General features: G+C 39.8%; 1 protein-coding gene across 4 annotated transcripts; it reads left to right on the top strand.

The window, feature by feature from the left end:
- Positions 1 to 1,691: 1,691 nt before the first annotated feature.
- tnfaip2a (tumor necrosis factor, alpha-induced protein 2a) lies at positions 1,692 to 18,031 on the top strand. Of its 4 annotated transcripts, none has more exons than XM_023282830.3 (13): positions 1,692 to 1,840; positions 4,282 to 4,386; positions 4,798 to 5,249; positions 7,116 to 7,327; positions 8,786 to 8,900; positions 9,235 to 9,357; positions 9,460 to 9,554; positions 10,846 to 10,938; positions 11,210 to 11,336; positions 12,589 to 12,714; positions 12,795 to 12,944; positions 14,293 to 14,417; positions 17,179 to 18,031. In XM_023282830.3, the coding sequence occupies exons 1-13, from the start codon at positions 1,795 to 1,797 to the stop codon at positions 17,366 to 17,368; spliced, it is 1,959 nt and encodes a 652-aa protein (XP_023138598.2). In that variant the 5' UTR covers positions 1,692 to 1,794; the 3' UTR covers positions 17,369 to 18,031. The 4 variants fall into 4 exon arrangements, with proteins under 4 accessions (XP_023138598.2, XP_023138599.2, XP_023138600.2 ...); XM_023282831.3 differs by having other exon boundaries at positions 1,780 to 1,840; positions 4,285 to 4,386; XM_023282832.3 differs by lacking the exon at positions 1,692 to 1,840 and adding an exon at positions 2,241 to 2,347.
- Positions 18,032 to 20,459: the final 2,428 nt, after the last annotated feature.

Below are 20,459 nucleotides of genomic sequence, written 5' to 3' on the forward strand. Positions count from 1 at the left end.
GTGTGTGTTTTGCATGTCATACTGAGCTGACTCACTCCATGTGATTTGCTTGTCATTTGAAAGTGCCCACAGTTTCACTCAAAATGAACCTGAAGTTAAAAGCAGAAGTTAACTGATGAATGAAGGGCTGTTTGACTGATGAATGGATAACTGATGAACGGATGAAGTGTTGTTTTTATCTGGGTGTAACAGGTTGTAACGTTCAGACAAATCACAGTGGTTCGTGGTCCCGAAGCCTCCGTTCATGTGTGAAGATAAAATCACTTCTTGACTTTTGTAGGTGATCCATCCTTCCTTCATGTAGAAACGTTAGAAACGTGTGTTGTGTTCATTTAAATACTGACACCATGTGATGGTCTTCAGAAAATAAAGATCAGGTGATGTTTAAGAATCACTAAAACTGAGCTTGAAGAAAAATAAAACAGACTGTTGCTCAAAAACAAACACTTTAGCAGGTGAGATGGTCAGACAGGTGAGAGAGGTGATCCTGACTTTCCATAGTTTCCAGGCTGCTGCAGGTGAAGTTGCCCCGCACCTCTTAAACAGTAGCCCCGCCCCCTAATCGGCACCAACCTCCCCCATCTATTATTGATCAGAGCTGCATCACTTATTAACAGCTGATGATCGATCCAGTTACAGAGTGACATCACAGGTTTTCCAGCACTGCTTGCCTCTGATTGGCTGTAAGTGATGAAAGGTGTTTTTTGCCCTGACACAGGTCTGACTGGCTGAAAGTCACCTGACCAAAGGTGCTCATTAGATTGTGATGAAGAAACAGCACACCTTATGCTACAGATAGCTTCTAGAGTCACTCCTTCATTCCATTACCCACTGATATTCACAATTCTCTTATCTTTTGCTATTTTCTACTGTTTGCCAGACCCCTCGTCTCTTACTTTTTTCTGTCTTCCAGACCTCTTGATTCAATTATCTTTTGTTATTTGTTGTCTTACCGTCTGTCACTGATTAGCAACTATGCAAATTAACTACTATTCATCTTGGTATTTACATACAGCCCCCTCCCTACCCTCTGATCCACTCTCTGATCATCCCTATAAAATGTGTACTTTGCCACATTTTGCCACACAACAAATCAGCTTTTACTTGTTAAAGAAATTTCACTCTTAATCCTTCAATAGTTTGCTGTAGTGACGTGTTTTCTTGGTATTTCTGGTAATACGGTGGATTTACAGACACAGAGTATGGGTCTCCAAAGGTAAGTCGACCCAGAGCATTTTCAGGGTACAAATTTTATAGGGATGTCAGGATGGATCAAAGGGTAGGGAGGGGGCTGTATGTAACTACCAAGGTGAGTAATGGTTCATTTGCACATGGTTGCTAACCAGTGACCGAGAGTAAGACAACAGAACAAAAGGGGAATTGAATCAAGGAGTCTGGTAAATAACTGCAAATAGCAAAGGTGTGACAACAAAAGGTAAGAGGTGGATATGGCAGACAGTAGCACATAATAAAAGATAAAAGAATTATGGATACCCGTGGGAAATGGAGTGACACGTGATGGTAAGTATCTGTAGCAAAAGGTCTGGTATTTTCTTCATCATACTCTATGAGAAGAGGAGACAGATGAGGGGGAATGAAAGCAGTTAGAGAATGAGGTAATGGGGGCTCAGTGTGGTCGCAGTGATGCAGTGCAGTTACACTGAAACCGAAAGTAAAAGTGTTTTTGAGGAGGAGGCAGAGGAAAAGATGCTCTAATACTGAGTGGTCTCTGCAGCAGCAAGGACTGTATCGACTGGTCTCTGACTCTGGTTGATCTGGATTGCAGGCCTGACAATGTGGGGCTGCTTTCTGGCTTACAGGTGTCAGCAGAGGACGAGAGGTAAGATCAGCTTTTATTTCACATCACAGATTCACAGACACATCATGCACATCTAACAAGTCATGACACATTTAGTGTGACTCACACTGCTGTCAGCTGTTCTCCACCCACCACTTGATAAATCACAGCTGGTTAACCGGTTGAAAAAACGGACAAAAGAAAGCTGCAGGCTGAGAAAGGAGAGGCTGTGGAAACAGTCACACCTCCATGATTTGACATTGCATTTGTTTATGTTAAATTTTGCGTTAAATTTTACATTTCCTTGTATTTAATCACTGAAATGAAAGAAAACTCACAGTTCTGTCAATATACCTTAGATTTGAACATAATGATGAACAGAGGAGGAGGGTGAGGAGGTGAGGGGCATTCAGTGGCTGTGGCTTAGACTCATGACAGTCCGTCTGTCATGTGGCTCCTCCTCCTCCTCCTCCTCCTCCTCACATGTCTAACCCCGCCCCTCTCCTCCGGGCTGCTCCATCAGAGAATCGAGCGTCCGGGAGATGAAAGGTAAGAATCAGCTGCTTTGGATTTTAACGTTGGAACTGCTGCTTTAATGTGGAAGGTTTATCATCAGGACTGATCGGTTTCTATCTGTGACCAGGTATTGATCTGTGAAGAGTCAGTAAACTTGCTAGAAATGTTTGCCTGGACTTTCAGAAACAGCTACATTTGCTCCTTAACAGGCTGAAGCTCTACAGTTTACTCACTGTTTTGTCCTCTGTGAAGGAAAGAGCAGATGAACGACTCGGTTTCGTTAATATAAAGATGTTGAAGCAGCGCTATGTGCTGCAGCAGACTGCAGGGGGCGCCCTGCTCAACAACTGCCTGTATGTTTGTTATAGAAAGTAAATAAACTTCATACTTTCCATCTGATCTTGATCAATTTCACTTTAATCCACTTTTTCCTCTGAACTCTGACGTTACTGATTAATCTTTGTAATTCTGGGTAAAACTTGGACCAAACTCCATTCAAAAACTGACAAATTTAGACTCCTTACAGTGAATTTTTCTTCTATACAGCTGATTTTAAGCTCTGATGCTACAGTTTATGCTTCTCTTAATGTCATGTTCTTTCAGTCACATTTCCCCACAGAACTGCTTTGCATCTTGCGTACCCGACTAAATGTGCCCAGATGTGTTGGCATGGTTCTGTGCAGCAGTGGCGCCTCTAGAAATATTTCACAGGTTTGGCACACAAAAAGCCAAAATCCATAACTGAAGTTCAGGAATTCTCTTTTGCAGAGCCAGGTTGAAAATTCTGCCAAAATGAGAGTTAATAAATCTGAAACTCATATCATCATACCATACTTCTCCTTTGTGCTTACCTCTATCAGAGTTATAAACGCCGAGAGGAGGTCATAAACTGTGTTTTTTTTTTTTTTGGTGCTGTACTTTATCATGTACTGTGATGCACTTTATCCAGTTTTACTTGACTTTATTCTGGCTTGCTGCTGCCAACTGTTGGCACTGAATTATAATTATACTTGACTGCATGAATGACCAAGATTGCGGCTAGTGTCCATGTCAATCTTATGTTTATTTTATTTATGGTTTTTATTGAGTTTTTACAGTTTTTTCTGCGTTTTTACAGTTTTAAGTGGTTTTTACGTTTTTAATTTGTTTTTATTGTTTGCTAACTGGAATGCTGGTGTAAACTGCTGCAAAACAAATCGCCCTTCAAGGGACAAATAATAAAGTTCAGTTGAGTTGATCCACACAATAGTCTTGTTGCTGTAGCCTAAATAAGCTGATATGAAAAAAACTCAATATTAAAACCAAAAACATGCAACTATAGTAAATCAATAAACTTTTACAGTAACATGATATCCAGCAGTAATGGAGCTCAGCATTCAACTGTGTAACTAGTGGTTTAACTGTAGCTTTAAAATGGTGCCTCTGGAACCGACAGATCACATTTTTGAGGTGTAGGAAAGTGCTTATTACCATTTGAACTTGATCAATCCTGTCTCCATGTTGGGTATATATATATATATATATATATATTTTTTTTTTTTTTAAGTCCAGTTACGTCTGCACAGCTGCACGCACCTCTTCTATTTCTGTGACGCTCCTACAAACAGCTGGAAGCAACAAACTGAACATTTTGAGGTTTGTGTCTGTGCCTCTGTCAACTAAAGGCATGCAGACTTCAGTCTGTTGTTCTCTCTGTGATGTTTTGTGGCCACACAGCGGTCTGCAGCTGGTCATTGCTGTTGCAGTCATCTGGTGCTGCTTTCACTTGCGCTTTGGCTGGACACTGTAGATGCATTCACTGACACTTGGACATCAGAGTTTCAGTGAATGAACTTGACCTGTCTGAATGGGGTAGCCAATGAGATTTCCCCTTCTTTGAGGCATCACTGCTCTGCAGAACACCAGCTGCACAAGTTCCTTTATTATCTTTCTGAACAATGAGAACATGAGGTATATCAAATGTTCAGCAGGAGGCACCGAGGAGGACCAAGGAGGAGCCAGGAGGAGACTGCCCAAACTGAAGATCCCTGCAAAGATCTGGAAGAACCGCAAACAGCAGAACAACAATAAAGGTCAGAATCAGCAGAACCCTTTAAATGAAGCAGAACGTCATCATCAGCTATAATTAAATGATGCTCAAGTACAAGCATGAAACCATTTTTCAAATCAAAGACAAATGGAATGAGAACCAACAGGACCATAACTAGAATCAACGAAACTCCATTTAAAACATCAGAACCTTAGCTAAAACAAGAAGAATCTTAGAGAGACCCTGCAAAACTATAACTGAAACTGACAGAAAATGACCTTACAGCCAAAATATCATGAGACAAAACTAACAACGCTTCTGGTAAAATCCAGAGAACCTCCTTGTTGATATAAACTCAGAATCTCAGAAAGTTGACACTCACCTGTGGTTCCTCGCAGATTGTGGCTGCCCTGATGGTTTAAACCTCCTCAGTGCCACCGTGTTTGTTTTACAGACAATGAGGTGGACTGTGTGGAGGAGGTGCAGCAGGAGGTGCAGCAGGAGAAGGAGGAACAGCTGGAGGACATCAGCAGGAGGCTGATCATCAGGGAGGAGGAGCTCTTCAGTCAGGACTCCCCCAGTGAGGAGGAGGAGGACCAGCTGCAGAAAGACTTTGAGGATCTGAGACTCCAGATATGTATGGCCATCCACAACACCTTCACCCCATCCTCCTCCACCGAACATCTGGAGGTCCTGAGGAGCGCCGTGGCCTCCATCCAGCAGCAGGAGGTGCAGGACAGGCGTTGGGTAGACTGCTCACAAGACCAAGTCCCTCGGTGGCGTCCTCAGAAGTGTCTCAGTACTCACAACATCCTGCTGCAGAACATGGTGGAGTCCAGACTGACGAAGGTTGCAGAGGACGACTCGAGTGGAGGCGATAAACTGTCCTCAGCTGTGAAGAGGCAGGTGAGTCACCAGCCAGGACACATCAGAGACACAGAGTTTCTGTTACTGGAGGAACTTAAACTGGATATATATATTTTAAAAAAAACAAGACAACTGGATAAAGGTAGAAACTGACTACAGTTTTTATATAATGGAGTTCATATACAATGCCTGTTGAAAATATTAACTCTTTTTAAAAGTTTTCCACTTTTATTGATTTTCAACTTTAAATCATGGTCAATATAATTCGGCTTCTTTGAAAAGAAATTTACTAAAAAGACAATTTCATGTCTAAGTGAGAACAGGTTTCTACAAAGTAATGTCAAGTAATAAAAATGCAAAATGTAAAATAAGTGATTGCATAAGTATGCATGCCCTTTTAAAATGACTCTGTAATTAAACACAGGTGCATCGAAATGGTGCTCAGAGTCATACACTGAGTGCAGTGAATGTGTCACAAGTGATCCTCGTGTAAAGACACTTGTTTCTGAAAGGCCCAGTCGCTGGTGAGTCAGTACTCCTGGCTGTAACTGCAGCATGAAGATAAATGAACACCCCAAGTAACTACATGAAAAGGTTACTGAAAAGTCAGAGGATGGATACTAGGAAATTTCCAAGTCACCGAATATTCCTTGGAGTACAGTTAAATCCATCATTTCAAAATGGACGGAATATGGCACATTCGTAAATCGGACAAGAGCAGGCCATCCTCAAAAACTGAATGCAGGAAAGAGACGAGTGACAGAGGCCACCAAGACACCTATGATCATCTGAAGGAATTAAAGCTTCAGCATTTTAGAAAATAGAGACTCTGCATGCAGCAACTGTTGCCTGTTCTTCACCTGTCAAAGCTTTATGGGAGAAGGGAAAAGAGAGAAAGCCACTGTTAAAAAATAAAAAAGCTCATATTAAATCGAGACTAGAGTTAAACTGAAGACATGTTGGAGACTCTGAAGTCAACTGGAAGAAGGTTCTTTGGTCCAATGAGTCCAATATGGAGCTTGTTGTCCATCAAGCTAGACACTATGTTTGACAGAAAACACACACTGACCATAATTACAAACACACCATCCTCACTGTAAAGCATGGTGGTGGTAGCATCATTATGTAGGGATGCTTCTTAGCGGCAGGCCTTGGAAGGCTTATAGACGTGGAGGGTACAACAAACGTAGCACAGTAGATAGAAATATCAGGATAATCTGATGCAGGCTGCAAGACAACTGTGACTTAGGAGAGGATTTGTTTTCCAGCAAGACAATGACCCAAAGCATACAGCTGAAGCTACACAGAAACGATTTGTAAACAATAAGGTGACTGTTCTGGAGTGGTCGAATCAGAGCCCAGACCAGACTTTAATCCAACTGAAATTGTGTGGCTGGACTTGAAAAGGGCTGTTTGCACACAATCCCTGTGAAACCTGACAGAGCTTGAGCAGTTTTACAAAGAAGAAGAATTGGAAAACTTGCAATGTCCAGATGTGCAAGCCTGACTGAAACCTAATCAAACAGAATCAATACTGTAATTTCAGCCAAATGTGCATCTACTGAACACTGACTTGAAGGGTGTGAACCTATGCGATCTGTTATTTTATGTTTTTTTTTTTTAGATTTTTAATTAATTGGCATTACTTTGTAGAACTCTCATTTCATTTTGACATAAAAGAGTCTTGTCAGAAATCCTAATTATATTGACCATGATTCAGTGTTGCCAAGCAATAAAAGGGGAAAATTTCCACGGGAGTGACTTTTTATAGGCACTGCACAAGTAGCAGCGATAGATAGATTAGATAGATTTGAAAACACAAAACGCTGCCTACATTCAGCACGCTGGCTCTAAAAACATTGTTTCATTGATACGCTCTGGTTGATGGCTGTTGCATCTGGTCAGGTATGTCGAATGGGGAAGTGTGTGAAGGAGGACCTGCTGTCGGTGGTGAGGACCATCAAGGACTGTTACCCTCCACAGATGGACATCCTGAATGTCTACGCTGGCCTCTACCATCGAAGTTTCTCTGCTCGGCTGACTGAACTCGCTGCCTCTGGACTGGAAACAGAAGACTGCAGCTACCTACTGTTCTGGGTCAACCACTACTATCCACAGTGAGTCCCTGCTGACAGAAACAGTACAGTTCACTCGGAGTCAGGTGGAGGTACTGATGTACAAGTATGAAATTGAAGTTACTGAATCATCTGTGTCCAATCAGGAGATTTTGTGAGGAGATTTTTTTCTTAGCTGTAATTTCTCATCCATTTCTGTGAAATCTGAAAGCATCTGTGGCTGCTGATCAGACTTCATATGTGTACAATAAGCGTGTCCTTAGTTGCCTCTGATCTTTGAGTTTCCACCATCTGTTCGTCTCCACAGTTCCAGATGGACGAGATGAATCTTTCTTTGTTTCTGCTGCCATCAGTTAAACTCATGCTGAAACCTTCAAAGCTTGACTGTGAATTGTTTTCAGCGTTTGGTGCTACAGAATCTGGGCAGCTCTAGTCTGCTGAGAGACGATGGTTTAGGAGTAATGCTGAGCTGTCTGACTGCTGCATTGTCACCTGGCAGCAAACCAAATTTTCCCTTGGAGGACAATGAAAATAATTGATTTAGCTCCTCAGGGATTCTTCCATTTCTCAATTTCCATACAAAAAAACCACAATAAATAAATAATTTTTAAAAATAAATTGCAAAAGAGCTATTTAAAGTCTAAATAGAGTTTCTAAAGTGTAATATCTCGTAATGAGCCAAAGTCCAGAAATTCAGCTCCAGTCAGTTCTTAAGCAAAGCAGAATGAATGTGAATAAACTTAGGTGTAAGTGTCTGTCTGTCTGTCTGTCTGTCTTTTGTACACATGTATGCAGTATATGTGATATACACATACTGCAGTATGCAATAGTGAACAAGAGCTTAAACTGACTTGCATTGTAAAGACTTTCTATATCATTTCAATCTTGAGTTTCTAATGACTCCACTAATTCTGAATTTTCTATGATGGAATAATTGAAACACAAGCATTCCACACTCAAACACGGCAAACCATACCGCAAATACTATAGTGGGAAAGTCTGAGCACAGATCTAAAAAAACACACACACTACAAAAAGCAAATCATTGAATGGAACAAGTCAGGAAAGTCACAGAGTCATTTCAAAGCCGCTACAGATACCAAAATCACCTGTGTAAATAACTGTAAGTAAGAAATGCATGGTACAGTTGTGAGATTGCCACGATCAGGAAGAAAACATAAGCTATCATTCACTGCTGCAAGATTGGTCAGGACGGTCGAAATTCAAATTGCCGAAAAGTTATTAGGTATGGAAAATGTGCATAAACGATGCATGTGTTAGTGATGTCCCTTCTACTGATTCCACTGCATCTACCTTTATTTATCCACATAATAACCTCATTTAAATCCTGATCACCAGACAATAGTCCAATATACAGTTTTTATTTTAAAGTTGCATTTCAGAGATTTGGAGGTCTGGAACCAATCTGAGGCAAATGAAGTTCCCTTCTTTCATTGACTCACTGTACGTTTCATAACCGTGTGTTGTAATTCTTGCCAGTGAAATTCTGAAACATGAAGAACTGGATGGACAGATAAAGACGGCCTGTCTGGGTTCTCTGCTGCTGAAGGGTGACCTGAACCGGCTGGAGGAGCAGTACCTGGTCCACAAAGAGGTAAAAACCAGCAGAACTCTGCTGTCAGGAAGACAAAAGTCTCTGTAATAAACACTCGTCACTTCTCTTCCTGCAAATCAGCTGATTTAGATGATCAGATTCACAAAAATATTTGAAATGAAGTGTGTGGTTCTCTGAGAAGGTGATAACACAATCATCATTGTCATGACTCTGGACTCTTTGCCTACAGTTGAATTCAAACCATGTAAACACCTTCGGTGGAGGTGTCCAGTTTTCATTAGCCGTGATACAACCACGACAATAATTGAAAGTAGCAGCAATGTGTTGTGGTATAAAATGAACCGTCCTCCTTTTGCTGTTTTCATCCGGACAGGACAAGGTGAAGCTGTGGCTGAACACGGCTCTGAAGAAGGAAGAGGAGAGCTGGCTGAACGGCAGAACACCTGAACTCATCGACTGTTACTACTTCAGTCCGCTGGCTGTTGACGTCATACAGGTGAGACACACTTCAGTTAAATCCACTGACTGTGGTTCTGTGACATTTCAATGAAAAATTATTCAGCACTAAACGAGTCTTTTGTGGTGTTTGTGTCACCAGGTGACTGACAGCAGCCTGACAGAGTTCAACTGTGCCATCAAAGACCAGAGCAAAACTAAGAGGCTCACAGTTCACCTGGAGAACTTCCTCTGCAGGTAGACCACACCCACCACAACATAATAGTAGGCCGAGTTTGTATGAATCATTCAGGATGTAAAAGAAATTTGTCTTTCTTGCAGTGTTTGTTTAATTGTTATCAGCAGTGATTGAGCAGCTGCCAGCATTGTTTTCACCTTGAGATCCGGGGTGTGTGTCTCATCATGTCAAAATGTGGTTCTAGAGACACTTGCTGTCGCAGGAACTACCACAAAGCTGCTTCTCAGTACTTTAGCAGTTTTTGTTGACATAACAGCAACACAACCAAGCAAAATACACTGACGAAACTTTCCATTAAATATAGTAATGACTGCTGAGCACTCCTTGTTAAAAGGCCATCATGTTGATCTTGGATTGTGAAGCAGTAGGGATTAGAGTCAACATCTGACTCTGAGGCCATGGTTTTTCTGCTGGAAACCAGTCGACTGCTCTCTCTGGGTCGAGGGTGAGTTGCTGCCACAAGCAGAGTTTAAGGATCTCAGGATCTTGATAATGAGGAATGGGAAAAATAGAACTTAAGATGGACAGATGGATTGGTGGAGCATCAGTAGTAATGCAGGCATTGTCCCAGAATGATGTGGTGAACTCTGGGTAGTGACTGAAAGAATGAGATTGCAGATACTAGCAGCCAGAAAACATTTCCTCCTAGGGCGGCTCGCCCAAGGTTTCTGCTCCTTTGAATTGAAAGGATCCAGCTGAGGTGGTTTGGGCATCTGATCATGATGTCTCCTGGATGCATTCCTTGGAAGTCTACTAGCCCGCCTAAGTGGGAGGAGATGCCTGCATAGATTATATATCTCATCGGGCCTGGGAACACATTTGGATCCCCTGTGAGGAGCTGGAAGATGTTGCTGGAGAGAGGGGTGTCTGGAGTTCCCTGCTTATAGGTGGATCAAACACCTCCATGACACCATGGTTTTGAAGCTCAGTTTGGTTGCTCCACCACCGTCATCTTGGCATTGTGTGACTCTGCCTTAACACCAGCTACTAATCCAAAATATGACCACAGATGGAATGAAAACATCTCTGGGCCACTGACTGTCCTATGATTGCACTCAACTGTCTTGAAAGAGACCACACCCTTAATTGTACATAACTTTAAGCCTTAATGGATTTTAAATGGGTTACATTTAAAAAAAAAAAAAAAAAAAAAAAGTACCCTTGCCATCCTCATTGTCTGTATTATTTTTTTTTTAACCCTCTCTGGGCATTTTAGCTCCTGTCACACTTTTGTATTGTAAGTGTTAGAAAACGGTCTTTGTAAAAAGCCCATATGTGTGTGTGTTTCAGCTATAAGAAGTGTGTGGAGGAGTTTGTTAAGGGAAACCACAGTAATGTCCGCCCAGTGATCAAAGCTCAGCTGGTCTGTGAGCAGCAGCTCAGGTGAGATCACAACTGCATCCCCTGTCTTCACTCATCACTGGGTCGGTGCTTAGTTTCAGAAACTTGAGTTTATGGGTGTTTTAATATTTAAAGATGTGTGAAGTACAATTAAGGTCTGTAAGATGAGGTGTATTTCAACCATGTTTGCCTTCACATTCAGCTACTGTGTGGTTAATAGTCACACTCTCATCACAGAGATGTCAGATTACAGTAAACTGTGCTGGCTGGCTTTAGGTTCTGCTGTTGATTGGTTCTCTTCTCCTGTTCTCAGGGATTACATCACAGGTCAAACAGAACGTCTGTCTGAGGAGCAGAGATGCCGCTGCCTGGGCATTCTGTCTGCCCTGAGGGATTGTGGGTACAGTTGTTTCACCTTGCCTCTTAAGGTCCACCTGAAGGTACAAATACTGTCTGTACTGATGGTACTGCAGTAACTCACAGTAAATCAGCATGAATATTAGAAAATATGACATCTTCAACATAAACTCTCAAACACTCATTTTTGTTTAAAGATGCAGCACTTTTTGTTAGTCCAGAAATGAAAATCATGTTGCTGTACATGTACATTTTCAGAGTATTAACAATATCAAACATTTCTGAAATGCTGCAGTCCTTTACAGTGTGAGTAAAACCTATCAAACCCAAGTCAGTCAGCACAGTAATCACTAATCACAGCCACATGTTTGTAGTTATTACAGCCTGGTTATTGCACTAATCTGCAGCAGATTAAGTGTATCTATTAGTTTTGTGAATTTTTTTAGTTGACATGGGTTTTAATTCTGGACAAACTAAAGGCTTTTAAAGGCTTCATCAGCTTTTTGAAGTTTTAGCTCCTCTTTGGTTTTCTGCAGCTGTGACTTATGCTTTTCTGTAGAGTTTTTGGAGATCTTCGGGTTTCACAAGCTACAAATTTGTCCCGGAAAACTACTTGAGTGTTTATAGCAGCAGGGTGAAGCACCTGAAGGAACAAGATTTATGTGTTGTTTTAAGTCTGAGCTGTTAATCAGGGTTTGCTTACAGAATGGGAACATACATAAGAGTCTCATCTGCATAGAAACTGACATTTATCTGAATTCATGGAGGATGTTGCCGAGTTTAACAATGTGAAACTAAAAAATGATCGGTCCTCATACAGAACCTTGTTGTGCACCAACATTTGTTTAAATAAAAAAACTAAAGACTCACAGAATTGATTTTGAAGCAGAGGAGAGAGATAAACCTGAATGTCTTTATTATATCCCTGCTCTGGATCTACTTTTAAATGCTCTGACTGATGAACATCACAAACTCTTCATCACCATCAGCCTCAGGTTCCTTTTCAGAGCTATTCTCATCAAAAAACTACAACACCAAAGAAAATGCTGCTCTGTAATGAACCTTTAACCAGCTATCATCATGTTACCTTGATAATAAGTCAGACATGCAAAATTCTTTATCACTGTGTCTGAGAGACACAACACTGTGTTGTGTCTGTTTCAAAAACACTGCCTCCTATAATGTTTAGATAAAAATGCCAGAAAAACTGTTGTTTTTTTATCATTTTGACATCCGAACATGTTTAAATAGTTTTGAGAGGTACACATTTACTGCAAACCATGCTTCATTTTGTCAAAACTACATCTGGTTTTTGTTTTTTATAAATGACGTAAGGTGTGTTTGAGTCAGCTGTGGACGTCGACCTGGGTGGACGGCACACTTCCAGTCGTCGATTCTCTGCTGGACTCTCTGAACCAACAACTGGCTGACCTGATCGACCTGAAGCCAGACTGCAGACAGGTGAGACACCGTCCTACCTGTTTAAATGTCTATACATCTGTCTGCACACCTGTCTGTCTGACCCATCTGTGTCTCTGCAGTCCCTGCTGTATGTCCTCCATCAGGACGTGGTCCTTCAGTATGTGAAGAGGATGTTACAGAGCAGGATGAAGAGCAAAGAGCAGCAAATGGCCGGAGCTCAGCGGATGATTGAAGACTCTCAGAAGATCGACAGCTTCTTCACAGAGGAGGTGAGACACATGCAAATTCAGACATGTGCATTCTCAGCATCAGCGTTTTTAGCTCTGACCCTCAACCCAATGAACACCAAAGCAGCTGGTGAATTTAAAAGGCAAAATTACTTTCAAAAAATCTCATCTTATCAGGGACGGCAACTGTAAAAACAGAAAGAATTGCCAGATTTCCAACTTCCCGACTGTCCATGAACTAATTATGTGTGATGTGCAGTTTTGTCAGAAAATCTAAGCTTAAACGTGCTATATTTTGTCCCAATCACTATCGTCTACATGTGTCATTTGAAAATCTGCCAAAAATAAGCAGTTTGAACTAAACAGATTATGTAAAGAATTTAAACAAATAAAAAAATCTGCACTCCACAGCACAATTGAAAAATCACAAGTGATCGAGCTGCAACCAAAAGTCACGTGACTAAAATTCAGGGACTTTTGGGCAGAACTAGGCTGAACTGCAGGCTGTGTTGTACAGAGAAAATAGGAGACATGTATAGAAACAAATAAACAATGACATTGTAGCATATCTGTACATAGAGTTGCTATTTTTTTCAGTATTAGTAGCTGTTATAAAATTAGAATGATGTTATGATTAAAATGTTATAATATTGTAATGATGTTATGATTCAATGCTCTTTATGATTTCAAACTACTGCATAACTGTGTGACTGCAAACTCATGTAACCCAATGTACCCATGATTTAACTTTGACCATGAATATATAACAAGTCAGTTCTGCCAGCAGCCGGGTGAAAAAGGCTGCTCAGAAACTGAAAATGCCAGTGTAACTTGTTTATGTGCCTGCTTAAAAACTAAATTGTTTCCACCAGTTGCCAGTCACTCGTTCAGACTCTGCTCTGTTCAAGTGATTCCTTGTGCAAGTAAAACTTTGCTTTGACTTGACAGACGACTCTGAGTATCAATTTGGAGAAGTCAGGACTCCACTGAAGAATTTTCCTGACAGTAACACTTGGAGGCACTTGAGAAATGCACCACATACTGATTTCAGTTTTTTTTTAAAATTTTTATGAAAAGAGTAATCAACTGTTGCTATACTGCACAAAATATATTTTGGAGTTCTCTCTATGCTTCCAGCCATGGTGGTACTGTTTTTATAAGGTCCAAGGGGTTTATTTTTTAGTTAAAATTAGCAAAAATGAGTGAGTGAAAATGTCACATTAACAAAAAAAAACAAAACAAAACAAAACACACAGAAACAGCTTGGGGTTCAGAGGGAAAATAAAGTTTGTATTTCTGATACTGTAAGTACTTAATGAGCACAGTGATATTCAGTATTATTACTGTAGTAAAGTATTTTTACTGAGTGCTGACAGTATGTGTGTTCCAGGGCTGCAACGAGGACTCATGGCTTGGTGTGATGCTCTGCCGCCTCGCTGAGATTATCCGTCTGCAGGATCCTGCAAGTGTTCACCTGGAGCTCATCAGTCTGGTCCAGAGCTTCCCTGACCTCAGGTACCGAGGGAGGGAAGGGAGGGGCAAAAAGAAAAGATGTTGTTACCCCTGAACCCCACAAATCCAATTCAGTATTATAGTAGTCCACAGTGTTTCCTCCAGCCTGTAGACTCTGAGGAACCAAAACAAAGAGCTGCTGAGTCACTGCTCATTCATCACTGTTACCCACCAACAGAGCCGCCTCATTGGACGCCTGCTGGTGATGTCATCTTTTTAGTATTCACATCACTAAGTGGTTTTGTGTTCAGAGGAAAGAAAAGCAGAGCAGGAAGTAACATACAGAGGAGTTTTTTTTTTGTCTCTTTCAACAGGTTTGAAGAATTCTTAGATCATTATGTTACACATGAAACAAATCTGAGAACTATCAAATATAAAAGAGATAAAACAATCAGACTGATCAGGTGGATTTCATGTCTCCGTTTCACAGCTTTATTGGTCATAGTTTGAAGGCTACAGTTACATCAGCTGTTACAGATCTAGATTTAGATGCAGAGTTTTATTTATTCATGCATTTTGTGTTTCATACATTAATTGATGTATTCTCCAGTCTTGCTTGTACATCAGATATTAATTGCATCTCATGACTCTCTCCGCCTCTGTGGTGGGTATCTGAATAAAGCTGTGGGAAACATTAACAGAAAAGTGACCTACATCTAAATGGAAGAATGTTATTTCAGAGAGGGTAAGAAGAGATGATGCAGTAATGGTCTTCAGTAGAAAAATGATGTCTATTTCAACATTAAAGTATGTAGACATATTCTATGGACTCTATTAATCCTCTTATGTGCTCCTGCTTTCAAACATGTTTTGTGAAACTCAGGTTTACCTACTTGCATCCACCCTGCCAGTGCTGCAGTGTGTCTCTGTGTTTTGTGTGGGCTTGTGTAGATTTCAGGTCAGTATTTGTTCTCATATACAAATGCTGACGCTGTGATCTGGATCCACTGTGTGAGAGACACCTGGTTGCCGGGGGAGACGGCGGGTGTGGCCGGATGGGGTTCAGGTGTCACAGGCGTGTGAAAAGACTGGAAAAGTACTGAGCAGTCATTTTAACAAGAACTGTGTGACTCATCTTCCAATCTTCTGATCTTCATCTCTACCAGATGTGTGAAACAAGAAGATGCCAGGTGACGGTAGAGGGTTGGCAGAGAGTGAAGAAGCATTCAGTCCCTCCTGATTTATTTCTAATCAGACAGTGTGTGTTACTGTACGGGTTACTACTATTCTCTAACAGCTGATATGACAATGAGGATTTCAGTCATTGGGTTGTTTTGTCTCTGTGTTTGTTGTTGAATTTTATATAAAGATTTACATTCAGCAGAACAGGTCTGTGAATTAAGCTCATGTCTGTCTCAGCCACTGATTTCAAATGTCACATTTCCTGGTTCTCACACTGCTTTCTGCCAGGAAACCAGGTTCCATGTCACTATTTATAGTGCTTAGGTTTAACATGTTGCTCTCAGCTGAAAAATAAATACAGAGGAAGGTTAGGAGATGCCTAATTACAAAACAAGAGCAACTCTTAGAAACTTAAAATTTTGCAATTTTGTAGTTTATTAATTGCTTCTGAGATTTGTATGATGCTGTGCTTACTTTGGCTTAATGAGTAACTTGTTTCAGATAGAAAGAATGCATAGACACCACTTACCTGAATGGAGTGCTGTTACACAGAAGGGGTAAACATCTGAATGGCTTAAATGGGTTCTTTCATTGTTAAAATGTTTTAGTTCAGTGTGTAATCAGATCTGCTGACATTACACCCAGAGTCGCTTCATTTCCTTTTGCTGTTTAACAGGTTAAAGTCTTGGAATTGTTAGCTGTATGTGGAGTTTGTTGGAGTCATTAAGTTTTTCCAGTGAACTTCATCAGGTATCAAATTCACAACGTAAAAATACATGTTAATACCTGAGCCACTGGCAGCAAGAGCCAGAAAAGAGGGGCCAAATGTCAGAATAAAACCTTCTTGTAGAGATGCTACCTAAGCATATTCTTTAAATCTTGTTTAAACTTTGACTCCTTATTGTGATTGTGCTATCAGTTTCCTTTGATGGTCAGTGATGATCTGTCTGACGCTGCTGTACTGCTTTTATGCTGACGACTCAGCTTTGTATTTATCAGCCAAGGGGTCAAATTCAGCAAACTGTCTGGTTTAAAGGACTGACTGTGAGTGATTTAAGTTAAGACAAACAGAGGCGCTTATTATTTATCATGCAATGTAAAGCAGTATAACAGCCCTGTACTCTGGACTTTTCACCAGTATAAACATTTGGTCATTAATTATCAGGTTCTACATGATGAAGTTCATCTTTGAATTGTTCTGTCCGCTCACAAACTTAAAGTGCCTCATATCAGTTAACCAGAGTTGAATGCTGTACTTCTTTCCTATTAAGAAAATCTTTGTATTTGTATAGTTAGTCTTTTAAATTCTGCACGTTGTGTAAAATGATTTACATTTACTACAACACAAACTTTTTGTGCAATCGACTGTTTACAGGCCTTCATTCTATTGTACTCTGCTGATTTGGATCAATATATTCTATCCCAAATGTCCTTTTTTCAATAATCATTAATTTGGCGATTTCCTCAGGTGTGTTGAGATGGTTCCTCTTTTTGACTGGTTGTTTCCTGCACACCTGTCAGCCACTTGTGTATTAGATACTATTTGGTCTGATTCCACAAAAACACACAAATCAATCATGCATTTAATATTTGTTTGAACAATAATACTAATTACTCATTCCTCTGTATCTTCTGTCTGCAGTGACATTCACATTTTGGCGCTGCTGTCTCTGAAAACTGGCCTTTCAGCTGCTAACGTTCGCTCTATCAGGAAAAGCGTGGAGGAGAACCGTCTTCTCGTTGCCTCCACTAATCACAGTCCTCCGTTCTTCTCCAAAGTGAAAGTCAAATGGATCAATAAAAAAATCAATCAGATGGGTCTTAAAACCTAAATGATTTAAGTACTTTAGCAACTTAGCGTGTCAATGACTGAGCATGTTAGCAAAGTCACTCTGCATTCAGTTAGTGCACAGTGTTTTACTGTGTGTGATTCTTCTATCTGCCACATTGTGTTACTGCTTTATGATGGTACTAAAATATAGTCATTTTATGAAACATGTTGCTGTGGTTACAGGTGGTCTTATTGAAGGATAGACAACATAGTAAACCTTTATTAAAATGCTTAAATCTCATACAAAGACCTCTGCACTCAATGTCAGATCCAGTCTGGTGTTCCTCAGGGTTCAGGCCTGGATCCTCTGTTGTTTACATTGCCCATGCTTTTTCATTGAGAAACTATTAATATCAATGATGAAAATGAGGTTAAACTTTTATGCTGAAACCATGTGTGTAACTTCATTGGCTAACTCATTTCTATAGCTTTCTGTGAAATGTTTTTTTCTGTGGAACAAAATACATGATACATAAACTCAAAGTGAAGGATAAAAGACAGTGGCAGATTGTTAAAAAGTTAGACATATATTATGTCAAAGAGTAAAACACAATTGTGTAATGAACCTGACAGTTAGTGTGTTGGAGAAATTGGCTGTAATCAGTGAGTCACCTGATTGATCTCTGATACCAAACTCAGTTCAATAAATATTGGCTTCAGTGGAGCTGCTGTTTTCTTGTGTCTTCTTGTTACTGCTGGGATTATATTTTCCTTCCATTTGTTTGATTGTTAACAGCACATTCTGGTTAAACCCTTTTTCAGAAACCTGCTCGATTATGAAGATTATATTTATTAGTTTAATTTGTGTTTCTATGTTTATGAGCAGTGCAGCAGCTGATTCTTCCTGATCTTACATCCCTCTGTTTAATGCTGAAAACTCCTTTCTCTAAACATGAAGAAACTATGGTTAATGGCTTCAAGTGAAGGAGACCATTAAATCTATAAATGCTGTTTACTTCATTTATCTTCAAACTCTTTCTTGTTGCTCTGATAGAAACAGATTATTGGTGGTGAAAGACAAAGTTTGAAGAGTTTTTAAATGTCACTTGAGGTCAACATGATGCAGTCGGCTGTCATGAAAATAGAGGTAGGGTTGAAAGATTCATCACAGCTGTTTTTATATGACCATAACCAGTTTAAAGAATACTTTTTCACCAAAAGAAAATGTGTTTTCTCCATTTACAGCAGACCAATAAATTAAGTAGTTCAGGTTTATATATTTAATAATCTGAGTGACTTGTTCACAAAGTGTTCTGTGATGTTTCCTGAGTTATTCTCCTTTGATAATTAGTAATAAAGTGCCTCAGAAATGTAAAAACACTTTAATTGTTTCACTGACTGTTGCACAATCTATCTCCTCTTTCAGATAAATTTAAGTGTTACAACTGTTTTTCTGCTGCTGCTTTAAATGTGATCACTCTTCGTCAGTCTGGAGATTCCTGAGCACACACTGGAATCTCTAACGGTTTACATCAGAATTATTGGGCTGCTCTCCATCTATGAACTCCTCAGACCAGTCCTCAGCTTCAGCTCTGTGCTACAGGGAAAAAAAAAAAAAAAACACCTGCAGGCGGATCAATATGTCTGATCAGACTGTAAATATAGATAATATCCGCCTGTAAAACCCGAGAGTACAGTGCTGTGATTCACTGGAAATAACAGGAGACAGTGATTGTGTTTAAGGACCAAACTGTGGAAACACTGAATCAGTCCTGGTGTGTGTTACACTCTGCTGCCCCCTGCTGGTCAAAGCCTTAATAACAGTAACCCTAACCTTTAGCACAACAGCCAATAAAACTCATTTTCAACATGAATCCCTTGGGTGTAAGAATAAACTAACTCAAAATCCACTTCATACCCCAAACTATTCATGTCGAAAGTTTGTTGACAACTAAGCTAATGTGACAGTGCAGCATGGCTAAGATTTGAAAACGTCTGGTTAAAATTAAACATCCATTCCAAACACTGGCACCGACATGTTAGCAGGAGTGACAGTTAAATATGAAGGTACATAGAGGGATTACTATAATAATAAAACATTATTTATCTTTGGAAAAAGAACAAACAAACTGAAACAACTACAAAAAAAAAGCAAAAGAAGAATTAAAGAAATTAGAAAATTGAATATGTTACAGTGTTAAATGTAAATTTACCATTTTCATCTATTAAACAATTTTTAATGTAGAAATGACTCTAAATTTGTGAATGTATTCCAACAATAACTTTGTCAAAAAATTAGGTTTTGTTCTTTTTAAAATGAATGTTATGGTTATTCAAAGTTAGTTATTGAATGTTATTTTACATTACAAATGTGAATTTATAGTCTATTTCAGTAATTTGTGAGTCTGAGTTACAAAAATGTGTGAAAAAATTCTGTAAAATAAAGAGAAAAAATTGTAGTATTATTGATGTTTTAACACGGTATGCTTAGCATTTGCTGTTGGTCTAGAAATTATTCAAAATGTAATTTTATTGTGTTGTACATTTCATCTTAAACTAATAAAGTTAAAGTTATCAACGCAACATTTCCGTACTAGACCTTCATCAAGAAAATAGTTAGCTCCCAGTTACAGCCAATCCCTATTTAAGATGGCTTCTGACTTTGCACCAAACTATTGATTGATTGACCTGATGAAGGTTTAGTAACAAACTTTGCTTTAATACATGTTTGCAAGTTAGACAGTGTGCAGGAGTCCATTTTTGTACCTGTTGGATGTGCTTATCCCTCTCCGACGCATCTGCCCCTTGAAACAAATGTGCGACGAATTCCCTTGAAATTAATAAAGTTGACATTTTTCCCATCAATCTACACTCAGTTACCCAAAAAGTGAAAATAAATATATTGCAGATGCTCCACGGCTGCCTAAGATTGGATGTAAGAATCAGAACTTTCATCTTCAGGTCTCTCTACAGGTGTTCAGTTTGTGTTTAGTCTGGAATTAGGCTGGACCAGTTGGGGACAATCAGATACTTATCTTGATGGTGCTCAAGTGTTTTCTAGGCTGTTTGCTTGAACAGGTAAATCACCGTCCCAGGCTCAGGTCTTCGCTCTCTGCAGCAGGTTTTCTGCAATGATTATTTGGCTGCATTTA

Source organism: Amphiprion ocellaris, chromosome 12, assembly GCF_022539595.1.
Source record: "Amphiprion ocellaris isolate individual 3 ecotype Okinawa chromosome 12, ASM2253959v1, whole genome shotgun sequence".
NCBI lineage: Eukaryota > Metazoa > Chordata > Actinopteri > Pomacentridae > Amphiprion > Amphiprion ocellaris.